The 18,376-nt window shown below is 32.8% G+C and overlaps 1 protein-coding gene across 1 annotated transcript; it reads left to right on the top strand.

Annotated features, from left to right (window-relative positions):
• LOC109831227 (calumenin) lies at positions 15,283-17,363 on the top strand. Its single transcript, XM_020398566.1, has 6 exons — positions 15,283-15,757; positions 15,946-16,048; positions 16,141-16,206; positions 16,779-16,940; positions 17,030-17,126; positions 17,220-17,363. The coding sequence occupies exons 1-6, from the start codon at positions 15,283-15,285 to the stop codon at positions 17,361-17,363; spliced, it is 1,047 nt and encodes a 348-aa protein (XP_020254155.1).

Genomic DNA, 18,376 nt, shown 5'->3' with positions numbered 1-18,376 from the left:
ACAGGGATATTTTTTGAAAACTGCAGAGATGCATCAAGAGCAACATAATGATTTCAAGCTCTTCGCTCTTGTCACAGGTGAAAGTGAATATTTTTTTCGTTAATTGGCTATATTTCTTGAATTTTTTAGCATTAAACTTAATATCCCTCCTAAATTTCAGTATTTGTTTTAGATAAACATGCGTTAATTTGTTTCTATCATTTGGAAGGATAACCCGATCTTTATCGATTCCTGTGAATCTTGAATTGCTAAATGATTTCATTCTAATCATCTTATAATCTAGAGCTTTTTGAACAGTGAATACTTATCGTATTTTTAAAATTGTTAGATGTCATTTTAATCGTTCTTTAAACGAAGGGATTGTTACAGTTTGTTTTTGTTTCCTGTTGATATTTTTGTGCTTAGGGGGGGTTAGTCATTTAGAACTTAAAACTGGAACTGTGATAATTTGTGGGATAAATTTTTAAGGTGTTAGTCACATAGAACTAGAAAATGAGATATTTTTTTATAGTGTTAGTCAAGTAGAACTTTTGTAGAACTAGAACTGTATTATTTTTTTTGTGCGTTAGTCAAGTAGAATTCTACTAGAATTAGAATTGGGATAATTGGTCATAATTATCCCACAAATTATACTACCTATATATATAACCATAAGTTCTCCTCTCTCAAATTATCCCACACATTGGAAAGAATACAATTGGGAAAAAAAAAGTGAAACGCCGCCTCCCTCCCTCTTGGTTAGTTTCTCCGCCTAGAAAATTTCTCTGCTATTAAGTCAATCATCCGTTCATTTTTTTGTCTTTACTTTGGTTTTTTTGATGATTAGATCTTTTATTATTATCTTCAAGATGTATTACTTTATTGATAGCTTTTTAACGTTAAATTACTTTATTATTATTTGTTTGATCTAAGTTTTCTCTCCACAACAGTGGTTTAGGTTAAGAATATAGTGTTGGTGGGTTAGTGCTAAAGATATGCGGGCTATTTATGTTTTTTTTATAAGTTAGAAAGCAACTTTACGATCACATTGATGATTAGATGTTGAATAGTTAATGGTGATATCTATTATTATTAAATCGGCTCAGTAAATTGATTGGGATATTTATAGTTCATCTGTCGATCATCTGTTTAGCGGTCATGGATGATTCCTGTGTACATTTCATTTATTTGCTGATTTGGTTTCAGCGATCATGATGAGATTGGTCCAAAGGGTTAATGGCTGAAAAATGCTTATTTTTCTTTCTTTATGATGTTATGAGATTTGAACTTCGACATTTATGATCCTCCGCTAGAAGCTCCACGAAATGTTGCTGATGCAGACGATGACTCCGATAAAGAAGACGAGTTATAGACTCAACGAGCAGCTATAGGAGCTTGGAGAAATTCTATGGCAGATGTCATGTGGGATGATAGAAGCCATGTGGGATGATGAAAGTCGAGTCACTCTAGGGATTTAGATTTTTATTTATTTGTAAATTATTTTATTATTTGAGATGAATAGTGATGCTTTATTGCATTATAGTTTATAGTTATTACTAGAATTTGCTTATCAATATTATATTATTTTTAATATACAATTATTAACAATAGTAATTTATACCCACCATTACCCCCACCAAATTATCCTACCAAATTATGCAACTTCATAATATTATCGATCATTATCTCACCAAATTATCCTACCAAATTATCCCACTTTAAGAATTACCCATCATTGTTCCACTAAATTATCCCAGTGTTAAAATATTATCCCACTTTACCAATTATCCCAGTTCTACTTAAAAAGTTCTAGGTGACTAACCCCCCCTTATAGAAATGAACTTGAGATCTTATACCAATTAATTAAGATCTTAACTAGAATCAAGGTTTTAAATATCGTTTGTTAGGTATTTATCGAAAATTCATATCGGATGGTGGAAATCAGGGATGGTTTTTTTTTTTTTTGAAAATGATCTTTTTTGTTGAATAATTAGCAAAACCGACCGTTTTGCTAATTATTTAGCAAAAACGACATAGAGGTGTAAAACCCTAAAAATTTGAATATCTTGTGATAAATAATAATAAATAGGTTATATGGTGATAAATAACATATTTTGATGTTTGAATATGCTAGGAATTGATTTGAGATCAATTCAATATAGACATGTGAATATAAGAGTGCAAATGCACAAAACATGCACGAAGGAAAATCTGAGAAAAATGACCAGTTAAGAGTTTATATATTTTACACACCGATATAGTTAGAATCTGGAAAAACTTAAAACCAAAGTTATAGGTCTCTTCAAGAGCTTTCCAACAAATCTTAGATCACCTCATTCCAAGGACGGACGAGAAAGTTACAGCCAAAATACCGAAGGTTGTTTTCCTAATCAGACTAGGTTTCCAGGTTTTAGTCAAACATGTTTGTTTCGGGTTTGCCTCTATAAATACCTGTGTTTTTCATAAAAATTCCTCTATTTTATCATATCTCTGAATCCTAGCAGCCACCCTCTCCCCTAAAAAATCCTAGATCTTTTTCTTATGAGTTTTGAGAGCTTTGTGAAGAAAATACCGACGCGAGGGCGAGATCATCGACGTGTGGCGAGGGAAAACGAATTGTTTGCACGTTTGGATCGCTTTCTGTTTGTTTCAGAGGCTTGCACACGAGATTAAGGCAAGATCATCTGCATCCAAACTCATCCTCATAGTTTTAATGATTATTAAAATATTTAATCGATGTTTGCATGCTTAAAGTTTAACCCGATATGAAAAAGATTAGACTTTTGATGATAAATCCTAATAAAATATTAGATCTATATGGTTTTCTTGCTGTTTATGATAGAAAAGTGATCATGATCATTAGGGTTGCCTTTAATTTTGTTTTTATCATGTTAATCATGCTTAGAACATGTTTTAACCCTAATTTGTCGTTTAATTGAGTTTACATGTTGATTAAAGATGTTTAAACGCTAGGGTTGTGATACCTAAGAAATATGAACAAATTTAAATCAAATTATATCTGTTCTATAAGTTTTTACAAGCAAGCTTATGTTAAACATGTTAAGCAATCATGTTTTAAACAAGGAATTTTGTTAATTAGGTTGTTAAACCCTAATTAGATAAACCCAAGAGTTTGAATCATGTTCAAAATAATTTCTGTAAGTAATTATCAAAGTTTAAGTGTTTTTATATGTTTCGTGATAAGAAAATTTTATTTTTGAACAAGTTATAATATCGCAAATCTCTATTTGTGCACCTTGTGCACGTTCCTGGTCCGGTCGACCGACACCGTTGGGGTGGTTGATCGGTCTGCCTCTTTTGAGTTTCCTGGGTGTTGTTTGCTTACATTTTGGATGCAACCGCGGGGTGTGAGCCGCATGATGATACACGTACACTTAGTTTATGTTTATATAACACGCATTGTTGAGATATTTGTCATACGTTGAGTTGATGAAAGTGAATTAACATATGAAAATGAATTATTTAATCAGTTATGGATGCTCAGTGTGGTTGTTTATCCCGTAACGAGATCTCGGTTGTACCACACTAAGAGTATTTGATTGTTTTTCCTGTAATGAGACTTCGGCGGTACCAAATACTCGAAAATGATCGATGTGTTTTTCGGGTTGGGCTAATGTGCCTATTCATCGTTGTACGATCATCTGGAAGCATATCCGAAAATAGGGAGATAAAACCTATTGCCGTAGAACGATTGAGTAAGGACGTTAAATCCACATGATATTGTGAGAACCTTACAAAAGTATCGTTAGTTCATGTAGCCGGATTAGGGAGATAAAACCTATTGCCACAGAACGATTGAGTAATGATGTTATTTCCACACGATAGTGTGCTGTACCTTACAAGAGTATCGTTACTTCATGTTGAGACATATATATACATACACAGACGTAGTTTTGTTCCCAAGTTAGACTACCCGAGAGTAGGGTACAATTTGGATACTTTTGGCATACATGGTATGATCTATGGAGATGTTTATTTTGGATGATATTTTCCTTATGACTGCGTCACTACCCTCGACCCGAGGGTAGTCCGAGATTATGACATTTGCTCATTATATTTGAGGTTTAGAGTTGTAGTCTACTTTCATGTATTGTTTCTCTTTTACTTCTTAGTTGGGATCAATGATTAGAGATTCACAATTTGAGACATGGTATATATATGAGGGTTTCCTTATTTGGATTATTTCGCTCGGTGTACTAGTCTCGTGTTGTGGGTTTCTAATTATTAGTTTCCTTTAGATTGTTTATATTTACTTTGTTGTTAATGTTTAGCTATCTACAATTTGAGACATATGGTATATACATGAGAGTTTTCTTGTTTAGATTATTTCGTTTGACGTACTTCGTCTCATGTTGTAGATTTCTAAGTATTAATTCTATTAGATACGGAGAAAATGATCTAGATAGACTATGCTTAATAGGTAGAGCCTCCACTTCATCTAGCAGCTCTGGAGGCGAATGGAGGTGATCTTGCTATAGCGCTCTGACGCTCTGGTTGTTGTTCTTTTTATTTTTGATTTTCCTTTTAGGCGGCTTAGAGCTTCGGAGAGTCACAGGATGACGGAGATTTTGCATAGTCGCCGTCATATGATTTTACCATTAGGAGCTCCACCGTAATTTCATGCTTTTATGTAGACATTACAGTTTTGTATATCATATTGTAAAGGCAACGTGCCTTAGTATATTTTCAGTTGATTCATGTTAAAATACTTCATTATTTATTTTAGATATCAGATGTATTCCAGATTGATCACTTGAGACATGAATATATTTATGAGATATTCCTTCCTACTTCATATCTATTGTACTTATTCCTTTTATTTCGCATGTTCTGTTCCTACACTTCTATTTGATTCCACTAGATGATATTATTGTGATTGGTGAAACATGTTATTGTACTGTGTGGGTGCATGACAGGTTTGACATCATTAGTTTCACCTTGGATTGCAGCCTTGTTGAAATCAGGGGCGTCACAAGAGGTCGGTTTTGAAAAATCGACCATTCGAAACATACTTGACTACTAGTCCCGTATGTTTAGACCATTAATTACCGACTAATAATCACGCCAAAAAATCTACGGGACTACTAGTCCCGTAGATTTTGTTGCTTAAGCAGAATCCTAACCCCAAAGTCCTCTCTCTCTTCTCCTGCTTGCCGTCACCTGTCGGTCCTCCACCTCAGCTCTAACTCCTTAACGGGCCCCATACCTAGGTCACAAAACTCATCACCAAGAACACAAGACTTCTCCTGTCAAGTGTCGAAAACGCCCTGAAGCCGAAAATTGATTTTTTTTTCATGGATGCTGGTTTCTCTTCCTTTGAATTTGCAAGCCTTGTTTGCACTGACCCAATATTATTCAGGTGAACTTGTCGTGATTGAAGTTAGGGATGTTAGCGGGGGGCCAGTTGAAGAAGAGCCAGACCTTTTGCATCGGGGGGTGGGTTTGGAGGACTTGATTGACGGTGAAGGAGTCCCAGCGGATGGGGAGGGAGAGGAGGTGGGACTAGGCGGTGCCGGCCTCGCCGAAGATGTCAAGCATGGTGGTGTAGGTGAACTTGTCGTGCTTGAAGTTGGGGATGCTTGCGGGGGCCCAGTTGAAGAAGAGCCAGGCCTTTTGCATCGGGGGGTGGGTTTTGAGGACTTGGTTGACGGTGAAGGAGTCCCAGCGGATGGGGAGGGAGAGGAGGTGGGACTGGGCGGTGGGCCAGGGGGAGGAGCGGAGGGGAGGAGGAGTTGAGCCAGGAGAAGAGGGAGAAGAACAAAATCTATGAGATTAGTAGTCCCATAGATTTTGTGGCGTGATTATTAGTCGTTAATTAATAGTCTAAACATACGGGACTAGTGGTCCCATATGTTTCGAATGACCAGTTTTTTCAAAACCGAGGTCATGTTTGGAGTTTAAACCAGAAAAGCCCTTGTGGTTTGCCCTGTAAATCTAATAAGCCCTTAACCTATTATTTCAATCTATTAAGCCCCCATGGTGTTTCTCTATAACTAAAAGGGTAATTTTGTCTTATTGAATCTATTTTTTAGTTATAGAGAAACACCATGGGGGCTAAATGGATTCAAAATAAAAAAATATAGGGGCTTAATAGATTGAAATAATAGATTGAGGGCTTAATAGATTTGCAGGGCAAACCACAAAGGCTTTTCTGAGTTTGAACTCGTCGTTTTTGCTAAATAATTAGCAAAACAGTCGGTTTTGCTAATTATTTAGCAAAAAGGTCTTTTTCAAAAAAAAATCCCAATCAGGGATATATTGGGGATAAGTGGTATTTATGGGAGTGTAATATCAAAGGGTGTGCATGCAATAATATAATGTCCTAAAATATAATATTGAATAACATACAAGCAAATAACAAAATAAACTAAGAAGTTGTAGAAAATTAATAAAATATAAGCATACCACAATGTAAATGCACATATTTAACCAAATGTAAGTACACATGTTTAAGATCACTAACTGATAGTTCCTATAATTTTTACCGTTAAACTCGGTCGATTTATTGCCGCTTTATTGTTGATAATTACCCCAAAATGATAACCAATTAAAATTTAAATCATAGCTGAAGGGCCCAAAACTAATATATATTGCCGATAATATCGATTTATCGGTCGATATTTAAAATCTTGACTAGAATTTTGCTTTGTTTCATCAATTGGCATAGTTATTCCAATCATTGCGATTCTTCAAAACAATGGTCTCACCACTAAGAAAAGTAAAAAAAATAATCATTTAATTATTGCAAAGGTATTTCAAATTTTATTATATTTGTTCCTTCTGAGGTATTTAACATCAAAATTTTACATACGAGTAGAGATTCTCACACCTAGTGTGGGGCCAAAGATAAGCCGAAAAGCCCTTTTATTAGCAAAGCCATGTTGAGATGGGGATCCCTTCATTAATTTCTCTTTGATTATATAATTACTTGCGGTATACTTTTTATTCTATAGAATGCTACCCATTTATTATATCTAACTTTTTTGTTTATTAACACCTAAGGCTCTTACCATTCAGATGGAGTTATCTCTATTATTTATGTCTATCATACCAATTTTTTAAGGAATATCATATGAGTGGTATATGATGTCAATTTGTTGTCTGGATGTTCATAATATTCTATTATAGATATTAAGCTTATAGATCAGCTTTGTTTGGACATCAGAGATTTCATTTAATAAAGTTTGGGGGTTAACAAATTGCTAACCCTACAGTAAGCGGAATGTATTTACTACTAAGCTTAGGTTTTATTAGCTACAAGTAATACCAAATCTATCACAATACAATAGAGTTATCTAAGGGCATTCATGGGAGGGTAGAGAGTTTGTTTGGAAGTTGAACTACATTTTTTATGGATCAAACCATCCCACTCTAATAGTGATGCTTCTCGTAGGAGTTCTATTATGTAATAAATGCTAACAAATGATTTTCTCTAATTGGGATCAGATTTTGACTCTGTTAGGAAACAATTTCTAGTGATGTCGGCTATATGTGAGCACAGAAGCAAAGCTGAAGGTAAAGAGGAGAACAAACAGAAATGAGTATGTGCAAGGTTGAGTTTTTTTGCCTTTGATATTGTTTACCTTATGTTTAGGACGATGATAGCTCTCTTGCATACATATTTACTTATTAGAGGGAGTTTTTAGGTTTAGTACACATACATAGTTGTGGTTTACTAAAATTTGATTAGATTCTGTTGTGGTGTTTTCAGTCGTCAAATTATGGCCCTTTGCTAGCAACGGACAGATGTCTTCCTACATGCACCTCTCAAATTGAATGAACGGTCAGGACTAACAAGAATCCCGACTTAGCCGACTCGCTGAGTCGGCATCTCCTTAGGTCCACTCAAAGGGCGGTATTAGTCGGTCTTCTTGTTGAAGATGACTTGATACGAGCCCACTTGATCAGTTATTCGACACCTCGCAGGGTCGACTCGAAAGGCGTTACTTCTTGACACCCCTCGCTACAAGCCAAAGAACGACTTCAACCTCGAACCTCCTCCGCTAACAGCACATTAGCGTCACATTAAATGCTTGGCAGACGCCATCATTTCTTCATCCCTACATTATTTATGACACATCGGACCACGCAGGCTTCGTGCGCCGCCCATCACATCTCACTACTAACAAAATGATAGCGCCAATCACGCAGCCGATCCATGACCGATACTTGTAAAGTAGATGCTGACTCAGCCGTCAGTTTAGGCTCGGCCAAAAAGACTAGACTACCCCTCTTCCTTGACTATAAAAAGAAAAACTATTCCAAATACAAGGGTAAACAATTTCTCAACATCTTTCTTCATTCCGCTGTATTTTTCTCATATTCCCACTCAAGCCCCTAGCTGACTTGATTGTCGGAGAAACAAAAGGGGAACCAGTCCCCGTCCTCTTACGAGTTGTTACGCGTGCAGGGATGAACAATCCAACTCTAAATCAGATATTCGGAAAAGCAAGCAGACCCCATATCAATCCAATTCTTACTCACCTCCTCTTTTAATTGTGTGATTTAAACCATCAACAGATTCGATGTGGTTTTTTAGAAATAGTTACAAGTTCACTTGGAATTTCTTGCATTTTTCTAATTTTAAAAAATAATTGATTTGAATAGATAGCTTAATAGAATTATGTGAACGAAAACGAGAGCTAGGTTGAAGGAGAAAGGTGTGCCTTGGTTGCGATCCAAATGATGTCAATGCCGGAGAAAGGTGTGCCTTGGTTGCGATCCAAATGATGTCAATGCCGGAGAATCGCTCAACTAGGTTCTCAACAGTGTCACTGATGGAGAAAATTGAGATACTACAATATATGTTTCTCTCACATAAGGTAGAAATTAGTGTAAAATGTTTTAAAATTAGATTCTTATGAGGACTATATATTTATCTTTTTGAGGACTACATATATCTTTTTGTTAGTTGTGATATATTGTTTTATTTTGTTAGAACTTGTAATATAAAAATATGTTCTGCGGTTATGTGTAAAAAAAAAGGTCAGCGCGGTTTGCGAAGTTAACATTAATGATTTCCTATCCAAACTAAGAGAACGATGGAAGCTAAATCATTTGTATTATACTAGGTGGAATGCACATGTACTGCACTTGATCAAATATCATAATTATTTTTTAGGTATATTTATTTACTATAATATGGTTGCAAAAAACTTTATAAATATCATAATATATTAATTTTTTTGGATATTTCCATGTGTGGTTTTTACATTTTTGTCTTCCAAAAAAATAGTGATGTTTAAAACCTTAAAATATTAACGATTTAAGATTAATTACTAATTTGAACGTATAATTTTAAAATATTAATGATGTAAGGGACCGATACGCAAAAAACCTATAATTATTAATAAAAAAATAAATTCTTGAATTCATCAAAGAAAAATGGTAGGCTTTATCTAGTTAGTAAGGATTTTGTTCGGTTATGAAAAAATCACTTCCACCTATTGTTTATCAGGCAACCAAGTATTATAGATATTCAAGAACTTTTTTCTAGAATTCTCTAAGTTATAATGTGCAAATTCAATCAAAAAAGAAAATATAAATCATATGATCAATTTTAAAATCTGTTGTTGTACTCTTTTAGTCTTTTTACATCTTCTCAACTACTAATTGATCTATCAAAATGATTACTCTCTAGTTTTAGAAAATTATAAATATAGTCTGAGAATAATTTATACATATTATGCACTCATATTGATTATATTTTAACAAAATAATTCATATCTATCTAATGTCAAACAACATAATTTTTTTAATAATTTAATATTAGTCCCTAAATTATGAATAATTTAAAACATTTCAGGGAATAACATAAAATCATTGTATATTTAAAATCAAGGAACTAATATCTAAATAACCTTTACATATTTGCTCTTATAGGTATCCTATAAAATATTTGCCGATATATTGCTATATCGGCCAATATATCAGGTTAAAGACTTTATCTCGGTAATATTTTCTATTGTTTTCTTTTATTTGGTGATTTTTTTGATATATCGACCGTTATCGAAAATATGGTCAATATATCTATTTAAAGATATTGAGAAAATCATGTCATTTTTAATTTGATTGTGGACTCGAGTTTGGATCGTGTTTGGGAAATAAAATTGGAACCTACAAAACCCACAAAGACCACAATTCTTCTCCAAATCTCTCCACTCTCGGCTCTCCCAAATCTTAAGCATATTTTTTGTTGCAAATTATTATATTTAAATTTCATTAATATGTTAGATTACATATTACAATGTCATGTTATGTATGAATACTATCTCATATGACACCCAATATTACATAGACATCCTTGAATTTTATAATCTAATATCATGGATTTTATTTGTTTAATATTTATCTGATGTCCAACCCTTTGTCGTAGTCCTTCAGAAGCCTCTTCAAAAGTTTTTTAAGCGAAGTATATAATTTTAGGAAATAATTCAAAATCTTGAGACTCATTCAAAATATGATGCTTCAATTTTTCAGCATCTCCTCTACTATATAAATATAAGCTAACCATTTGGCCACATATTGTATGATGAATATTATTTATCAATGGGTTCATATATTATTTTTTATGGATAACAAAAGTTTTAAATCTTTTATAGGCCTAATTGAACTTAAATCTTTTATAGTTTACAGCAATTATATTTATATACCTCCACTTGTATCTTGTTGCATATTTTTTTAAATTTTAGATAACATATCTAGCTTGCTGCACTTAAATATCCTAATGTTTTTCAAAATATAATGTTTTTACATTCTGTCCTCTTACATAAACATAAGAATGCTCTTTGTAATTTTCCTATATGAGTTTCATGGTATAATTTTAGGACAATTCTATGTTTTCTACTCTTTCCATAAATACTTTATTAACATACAATTATCTATTAATATATTATTTTACATTATTAATAATTGATATGATGTAGAGTTTTACAATAGCGTTGGAAGTTTTAGGGACCAAATTATATAAACTTAAAGTAATATATAATGTAATTAATTAACAATGATAATTAATTTAGTTTAGTTAGCATTAGAATGTAATATCAACAAAGAATAGGGGTAGTATAGTCCTTGAAAAGTTTTTTCACAACTCCCTCTTTTAAAGGGAGTATGATTTACCCTACCGGTGGACATAACAGTCAAAATAGAATTAAAGTGAAAGCCTAATAATCATACTTTCTTTAAAAGCACGAGTTTGGAAAAATCTTTCAATAGACAAAAATACCTTTGGAATTCAAATATTATTCCATTAAATAAGAGTAAGTTGATAAATTGATGAATTCTTATTGGATATACATAGTACGAAGATGAGGATGCAGTTTAAATTGAAACGTAAATCTAAATAAAATTATTAAATGTTAAATTTATAAATGTCTACAAAATAAAGGGCGTATACATAAAAATCAAATAAATTAATGAGACAAATAACGTCTACCCCAAAGGTCGAACCCAGGAACAGCGTAGACCTACAAATGTACATAATATGGATGAGATATTTACAAAATCCGCCAAACAAATTAAAAAGACAAAAGTCATTCTCAAAATTATAAAAAAAAAGAAAATTAAGGAAAACAAAAATCATACTCCCTTTAAAAGCACGAGTTCGGGAAAGCTTTCCATAGTCAAAATTATCATGTACTATTTTAAATATTTAATTTAAATTATAATCTATCCTAATCATACTTGTATCCTATCCTAATACTACATGAACTATCTATAGCTCAATAATTTAAATAAGATTAATAAAATATATGAAACAACTCTGTAGTATCATTTTATTACATGAAGTATTACAAAAAAAAGTAAAAATTTTAAAAATTAGACAAAATACTCTCAAAAGTTAAAATTACACAAAATAAATAACTAAAAATTTAGAACTTGGTAAAGAAAAGAGTAATTGTGTGATATTCTTTCATTAAGATATATAAATTTAACTTATAATTTAAGGTTTACTATTCCTTTTCAGAATCTGAAAATAGCCAAGTTGATACTGATAAAAATAGTAATATTAATAGATTAAAAATATCCAGTTAAATAATAAAATTTTAAAATATATATATATAATAGATTAAAATTAATGTTATTATATAAATTAAAGTAACTACATATACTTTTACCAATATGTTAGAGCAGCAAAAATACATAAGTATCATTAATTGATAGAAGACTAAATCGTAAAAAACTGATAAAAGACTATAATATAATATAGCTTAACATTAATTGATTATAATTTATAAATATTGATCTCTAATGGTAATAATATTTATAGGGTAAAAAATTATAAGATTTACGTATAGAGAACTACTAGAAATTTTAGAGATATCTTTCAAAAGAATCAAGTGATTTTCATTTTAAATGGAATTCAGAACGTCCATGAATCACTTTAATTAATACTAACATAAGTTATATTTATCAAAGAAACACTGACTGAATACCCCCTGAAGAATATATTGAACAACTTTGTTCCAATCAAAGAAACATTCTTCATGAAAAATAAAAGAAAAATTACTATGTCATGACTCTGTGTAAGCAAAAAAATATAAAATCGCCATTTTTCCTTTTTCTTATATAGTATCACGGCCCTGCGTGACTTTATTTAAGGGTATGACTACTAATCAAAGATCAATTCTTAAAAACACGATCAAAGATAATGATGTAATAGCACTATTAGAATTCAAGATCTCTAAATATGAAGGTAGTATATTTCATTACTAAAATTCTTATTAAATGCCACTAAAACTAAAATTCACCTTATATTTGTTTCAAATTTATAGAGGAGATATGCATATCATCGTAAATTGCGTCAATAATATATATCAATCCAAAGATACAAATTACTAAAGAAATAAGAGAATAGTAAGTAAACCAAACAAGCATCCATATAACACCGTAAAGAAAAAATATTATATTTTAAAGCTAATATGCAGCGCTCTTTTAGAGTAAGCTACCAAGACAAAAGCATCTCTATTAAGGCTCTTTATAAAAACAATAAAAATTTAAATTACTAATATATACAATCATTATAACATTCGAAAGAGATATGATCTTAGAAAACATATTCTAAAATTCATACAATTAAACCTAAGAATAATTTACTAATATACAGACACACTATCGCACATTTAAGGTAACGATAACTACCATTTATAATAGAGTTGAGCAGAAATTCTATGTTTGCAAAGGCTGCAACAATAAAGTAGATAGAGATGTTAATAATAAGTGTCCAGATGATAAATGTTGTAGAATCACTGATGATGTAGTACCAAGGTTAAGTGATATCCCTTCTTCATAAAATAAATATATCAAAATTATATATTAATATTATAATCTAAAGCAAATTGACAATGAAAAATGTAATGTATTTAGTTCAGATCCTCGTGGAAAATGATACAAACAAAGCAAAGATATTATGACACAACAAAAATTCTTATTGGATGCATAACAAAATAATTCATTGCATAGGAAAAAAGAGGTAGCCCCTAACCTTATTTAAGTAATAAATTTCAAGCACAAAAAGTTTTATATATATGAAATTAACATTTATTCTTATTAAAATAGAAAAAAATCAAAGCCCGTATTGTCAGAAGTTTGTGTTGAACATAAGAAATATATTCAACTTCTTTGTGAATTTAGACGAGAAGACAAAAGATGAATGAGCCCAAGGAAAGATAACATACTCCAGTCTCATATCACAATCGATGTCGATGATGAAGACACTACTCTAGAATTGCCCAGAAAAAAGATAAATATAAAGAAGGATTGATCTCAACTCAATAAAAAATAGAATAGAAGCAACAAAAGATAATGTTTTGTGAATTGTTATAGAATAGTTTTATTTTTTAGTAAAATTAGGAATATTTAGCATGAATTTTCGTAAACTATTTTTAGTGCTTTCATATGCATATGTGGATGCTTTTATCAAAGTGTACTAGAGTTAGCATTCATCTTCAGTTTATGAATTTTTTCATTGACTATTTTCTGTCATTTCAGCCCACTTTAAATCAATAATCTTGGCTCGTTGGCTTTTTTTATTCACCTTCCTTTTATATATAATGTTATTTTTTCAAGTGTTTTCACTTTCATAACACTATACTTCCTCAGGTCACGCTCGGTTTCATGCCGATCCAAATGAAATAAAAATTTAAATGGGCTTTAGATTATATTTATCTCCTAACAATTCAACTATCAATATAAAAATTTAAACTGGGTGTAGTCTATTCAAACAAACATCAAATAAATAAATAATCAAAGTATAATTGAGGAACAAATTTTAGTAAGAGAATAAACCAAAAATACTTAATCCAAGTGAGTAAAAATTATCAGAGTAACCGATGAACAAATTTTAGTAAGAAAATAAATAAAAAATACCTAATCACAATATTTAACCACGTGCATTGCACGTGCATAAAATCTAGTTGAAAATAGTCACCAGCTTGTTTCACAAATAGCATTTTGGTTATTGTGAGAAAGTTGCTAGAGACAAAGTGAGGCCGTGCACTACTAAAAAGAGCGATAAAAAGGGCAATGACAAGAAATAGCAATACTTTGAAAGACAATGAAACCCAAAAAAAAAAAAATGCCTGTGGCTTAGTGGGTTATGATGTTCATTGGGTCATGAATTAACCTGGTAGATATTTGTGTAGCTCTGTATAAGTGTATGTGAAGAGATGAAGTGAATAAAATTAAGAGTCTTAGTATAGTCAACATAGGGTCTGTTATGAAGACTGAGTATTGATACCTTTTTTTGCATAATGTCAGATTTATTTTTTCACAATTTGTAATCTTGAGAAGACACGCGCCCCCCCCCCCCCCCCGGCCCGGCGTCAGGCGGGGGTATTTTTGCCTAGTTATGTATGTATAAGGTCAAAATACCTGAGTGTTTGCTAGAAGGTATAAAACGAATTGGTTCCTCTCATTCGTGGCTTCTAGTGGATAATTCAAGGTATGAGTCTTAGTCGTCTGCTGTTTAATGTATATTACTCTGAAAAAATAATAGTCGTTCATAAATTAGTGATATTGATTATAATAGCCTCTTTGGAGAGAAGGATCCAAAAGAAAAACTGATCTAAGGGTGGGTCCCAGCAAAAAAACCGGTGCTTTCCTTAAATTTATCGGTGGCCCGTTAACGGCCAATTTTGGCGGGCAACCCTTTTAAGCACCAGAAGGACATAAAGAAAAGGGAAAATACCACCAACAAAGGAAAATACACTCTCTCAAAGCCATCCACCTTGAAGCCCCAATCCTCTCCCTCCCCCTCCTCCGGCCAAACCCACCGCCGGAAAAATGCCTAAACCGGCGGTGGTGCTCATCCTCGTCATCACTATGATCCCCTTCATCACCCTCCTCTCCTCGGCCCCACCTTCGGGTCCGCGGAAGATGAGGGCCCGCAGGCTCCACCGCCACCTAACATTCGACCCCTTGGTCGACAAATTGGAGCCACAGATAAATGACGATGTGCATATAAACGTGCACGCGTTTTGGAAAAAGATGAGGGAAGATGATGGCATGTTGAAGGACTATTTCACGGAGGAGGGGAGTCTGAACACCGAGCAGAGGCTGAGACATCTGTTTGCTATTTTGGATCAATCTCCCAAGGACGGGTTTCTTAGTTTCGGGGAGTTGGATGTTTGGAACAAGCGACAGGCATTGGATCGGTTGATGTACATCACGGAGAGGAGGATGTCGGTCCATGATAAGGATGAGAATGGCGAGGTTACTTTGTCGGAGCTCTTGTGGAATATACCCGAGGCAAAGAGAGGTATATGATTGTTTTTCGTCGTTTTACCTTTATTTTGTGGATGTTGAGTTTAGTGTAGCATAGCAGAAATGAATATGTTACGACAGATGAGTGAATATAAACTAAGAGATAAGATAAGAAATAAGTATATACTGATTAGATGCTGCTCCTATTATATACTGAAATAAAGTTATGTGATCATGATATAGATTGGAATGACAAGGAATTTGGTGAGCCTGGATGGTGGAAGGATTTATTTGAGTGCGCAGACGAGGATGGTAATGGTTCATTGAGCGAGTTAGAATTAAACGAGTAAGAATCATAAAATGTTCTGCTTTTTGTGGATTTTATGGTTATATTGAAAATTTATGATCTTCATCGAGCATTATCTTCTATTGTTACAGCTTAGTTCACCCTGAAGATAGTAAGAACCCAAAAGTTCAAGCATGGTTCCTGAGAGAAAAGCTAAGGTAATTTTCTTTCTTTTTTTTCTTTTTGTCTTTTTTCCTGAGAAAAGGATGGAAATCTAGGTAATTTTCATTTTATTTGCCAAATTACTTGTGATGGAGAAGAATATCAATATAAATAAGATTTCTTATTGGTTTTCAAGATAATAGTTCGCTGATATTGTAACTTGCACACAGAAACATGTAGTCATGCACGTAAATATCAGTTATAACATATATCTACGATGCGGTAATATCTCCATTATATCATTGGCTCTTTTTCATAAAGATAATATGGGTAATTGCACTTGATTAGTTAGTTTAATGATTATTAGTTGCGTAGACATATGATTGAAGCTCTCATCGCAAGTAATGTATGGTGAAGTAGAAAGTTTTACCTCTAATGGAGAAATCGGTCTCAATAATTTGAATAACCATTCATAATTGGTTTTTTATTAATTTTAGATATTCCATAGCTTTCATGAGCAGGGCACCTCGCCCTACTTTTCCTTTCAAATTTTATTATTATATATATTCCATTATTTTGCATTATCTTTCTAAATGTTTTCATTTGGCTTTGTGATATGTCGCAATAGTGAAATGGATGTAAATGAAGATGGGAAGCTAAGTTTTGAGGAGTTTCGCGATAGAACTCATAGCATATTTACTTATGCTCATGATTTCGAAACTAAGGATGTTAGCCCCATGGACATAAGTGCTATAAAAAAATTTCAAGAGCTCGACGTGAACAAAGACAAGTACGTATCCAAATTTCATAATTCACAAATTATGCCATATTCTTTTAAGTTTCGAAATTTCTTGGTGATATTCTTATTTTTTTTCGCAGATTTATAACACCAGAAGAACTAAAGCCTGTCATCCATCAACTGCACCCGGGTGAATTTTCATATGCGACGTATTACACCAAGTACCTGATGCATAAGGTTAGTATTTACAAAATTGGAATTGAGTTAGCATTTTGTTACAAGATTTAAGTTTGCACATAACATTTTTTGTCACAAATTTGAATAATACAGGCCGACGATGATAAAGATGGGAAGCTTACATTGGAGGAGATGTTAGATCATCCTCAGGAATTCTACGATGCAGTATTTGAGGAGGGGCAACACAATTATCATTATGGTGAAGAGAACGACTATGGCAATCATGATGAGTTTTGATGATGCTCATTGAGGCTAGAATTTTGAGAGAGGAAGATTAAAAGAGTAAAATGGGTGGTAGAAATCAACGAAGATTGTGCTAAATGTAATGCAATTTAGTATTGTTTTGTCCCCATAGAACAGAGATGTGCAATATAGAGAATGAGATAAGCATGAATATCATGATCATCATCAGGAATTCTACAATGCAGTCTTTGTAAAATTACATCCCTTTGAATTAGATATATCTTGGCATATATGTGATATATCGTGTTGGTATATGATATATCATTAGACAATAAGAAAGACAGGGCACGTGAAAAAAAGAAAAATCTGATGAGAAGGAAGAAATGAGTTGCGATTTTTTTTTGTTTTATTTGTAAATAAAAATAAGGATTATATTTGGAGCGGGAAACGCATGAGTACATAGGAGTAAGATAGAGGATATAAATCTTCTCAAATTATGTTGATAAATTGCATATGAGTAGTACTCTAACGTCTTAGATTCAACTCTCATGGAAACTCTCCTAAAAAGCACCCACATGAATTTAATCTTGGAATACCTGAGGCTGCGTGTTAGGAGGTATCCCTTAGCCACACTCGGGGGTTTAGTACCCATGGTCCAAGGGACCGTGGGCAAGTTCCCTCGTCAAAAGAAAAAAAAAACAAATGATTTTTAGCTAGGAAAAATATTATTGAGGGTAGATATACAATTTACCGTTTAGCTAACAACTAGCAGCAATTTGAGTTAGCAAATTTAGATGAAATAACTAAAAGGGAGGCTAACATTTGAAATTATTAATAAGATTTGTTGGACTAAATGGCACTTTCATGAATTGAGCGACTACTTTCAAAATATGAAATATACAAGCTGGTGCTCATTAAGTAGGCAAGAAATTTTCATAACAAAGGGCTATTGTTTAAAAGGGTAAATATCAGAATTATGAAATATACAGGCCTGAGGCTGGTGCTCATTAAGTAGGCTTCATAGCAAAGGGCTAATATTTAAAAGGGTTAATTTCAGAACCCCCCCC

The sequence above is a fragment of the Asparagus officinalis genome, chromosome 1 (genome assembly GCF_001876935.1).
Source record: "Asparagus officinalis chromosome 1, Aspof.V1, whole genome shotgun sequence".
Classification (NCBI taxonomy): Eukaryota; Viridiplantae; Streptophyta; class Magnoliopsida; order Asparagales; family Asparagaceae; genus Asparagus; species Asparagus officinalis.
This window is presented reverse-complemented; position numbering and strand designations above follow the sequence as displayed.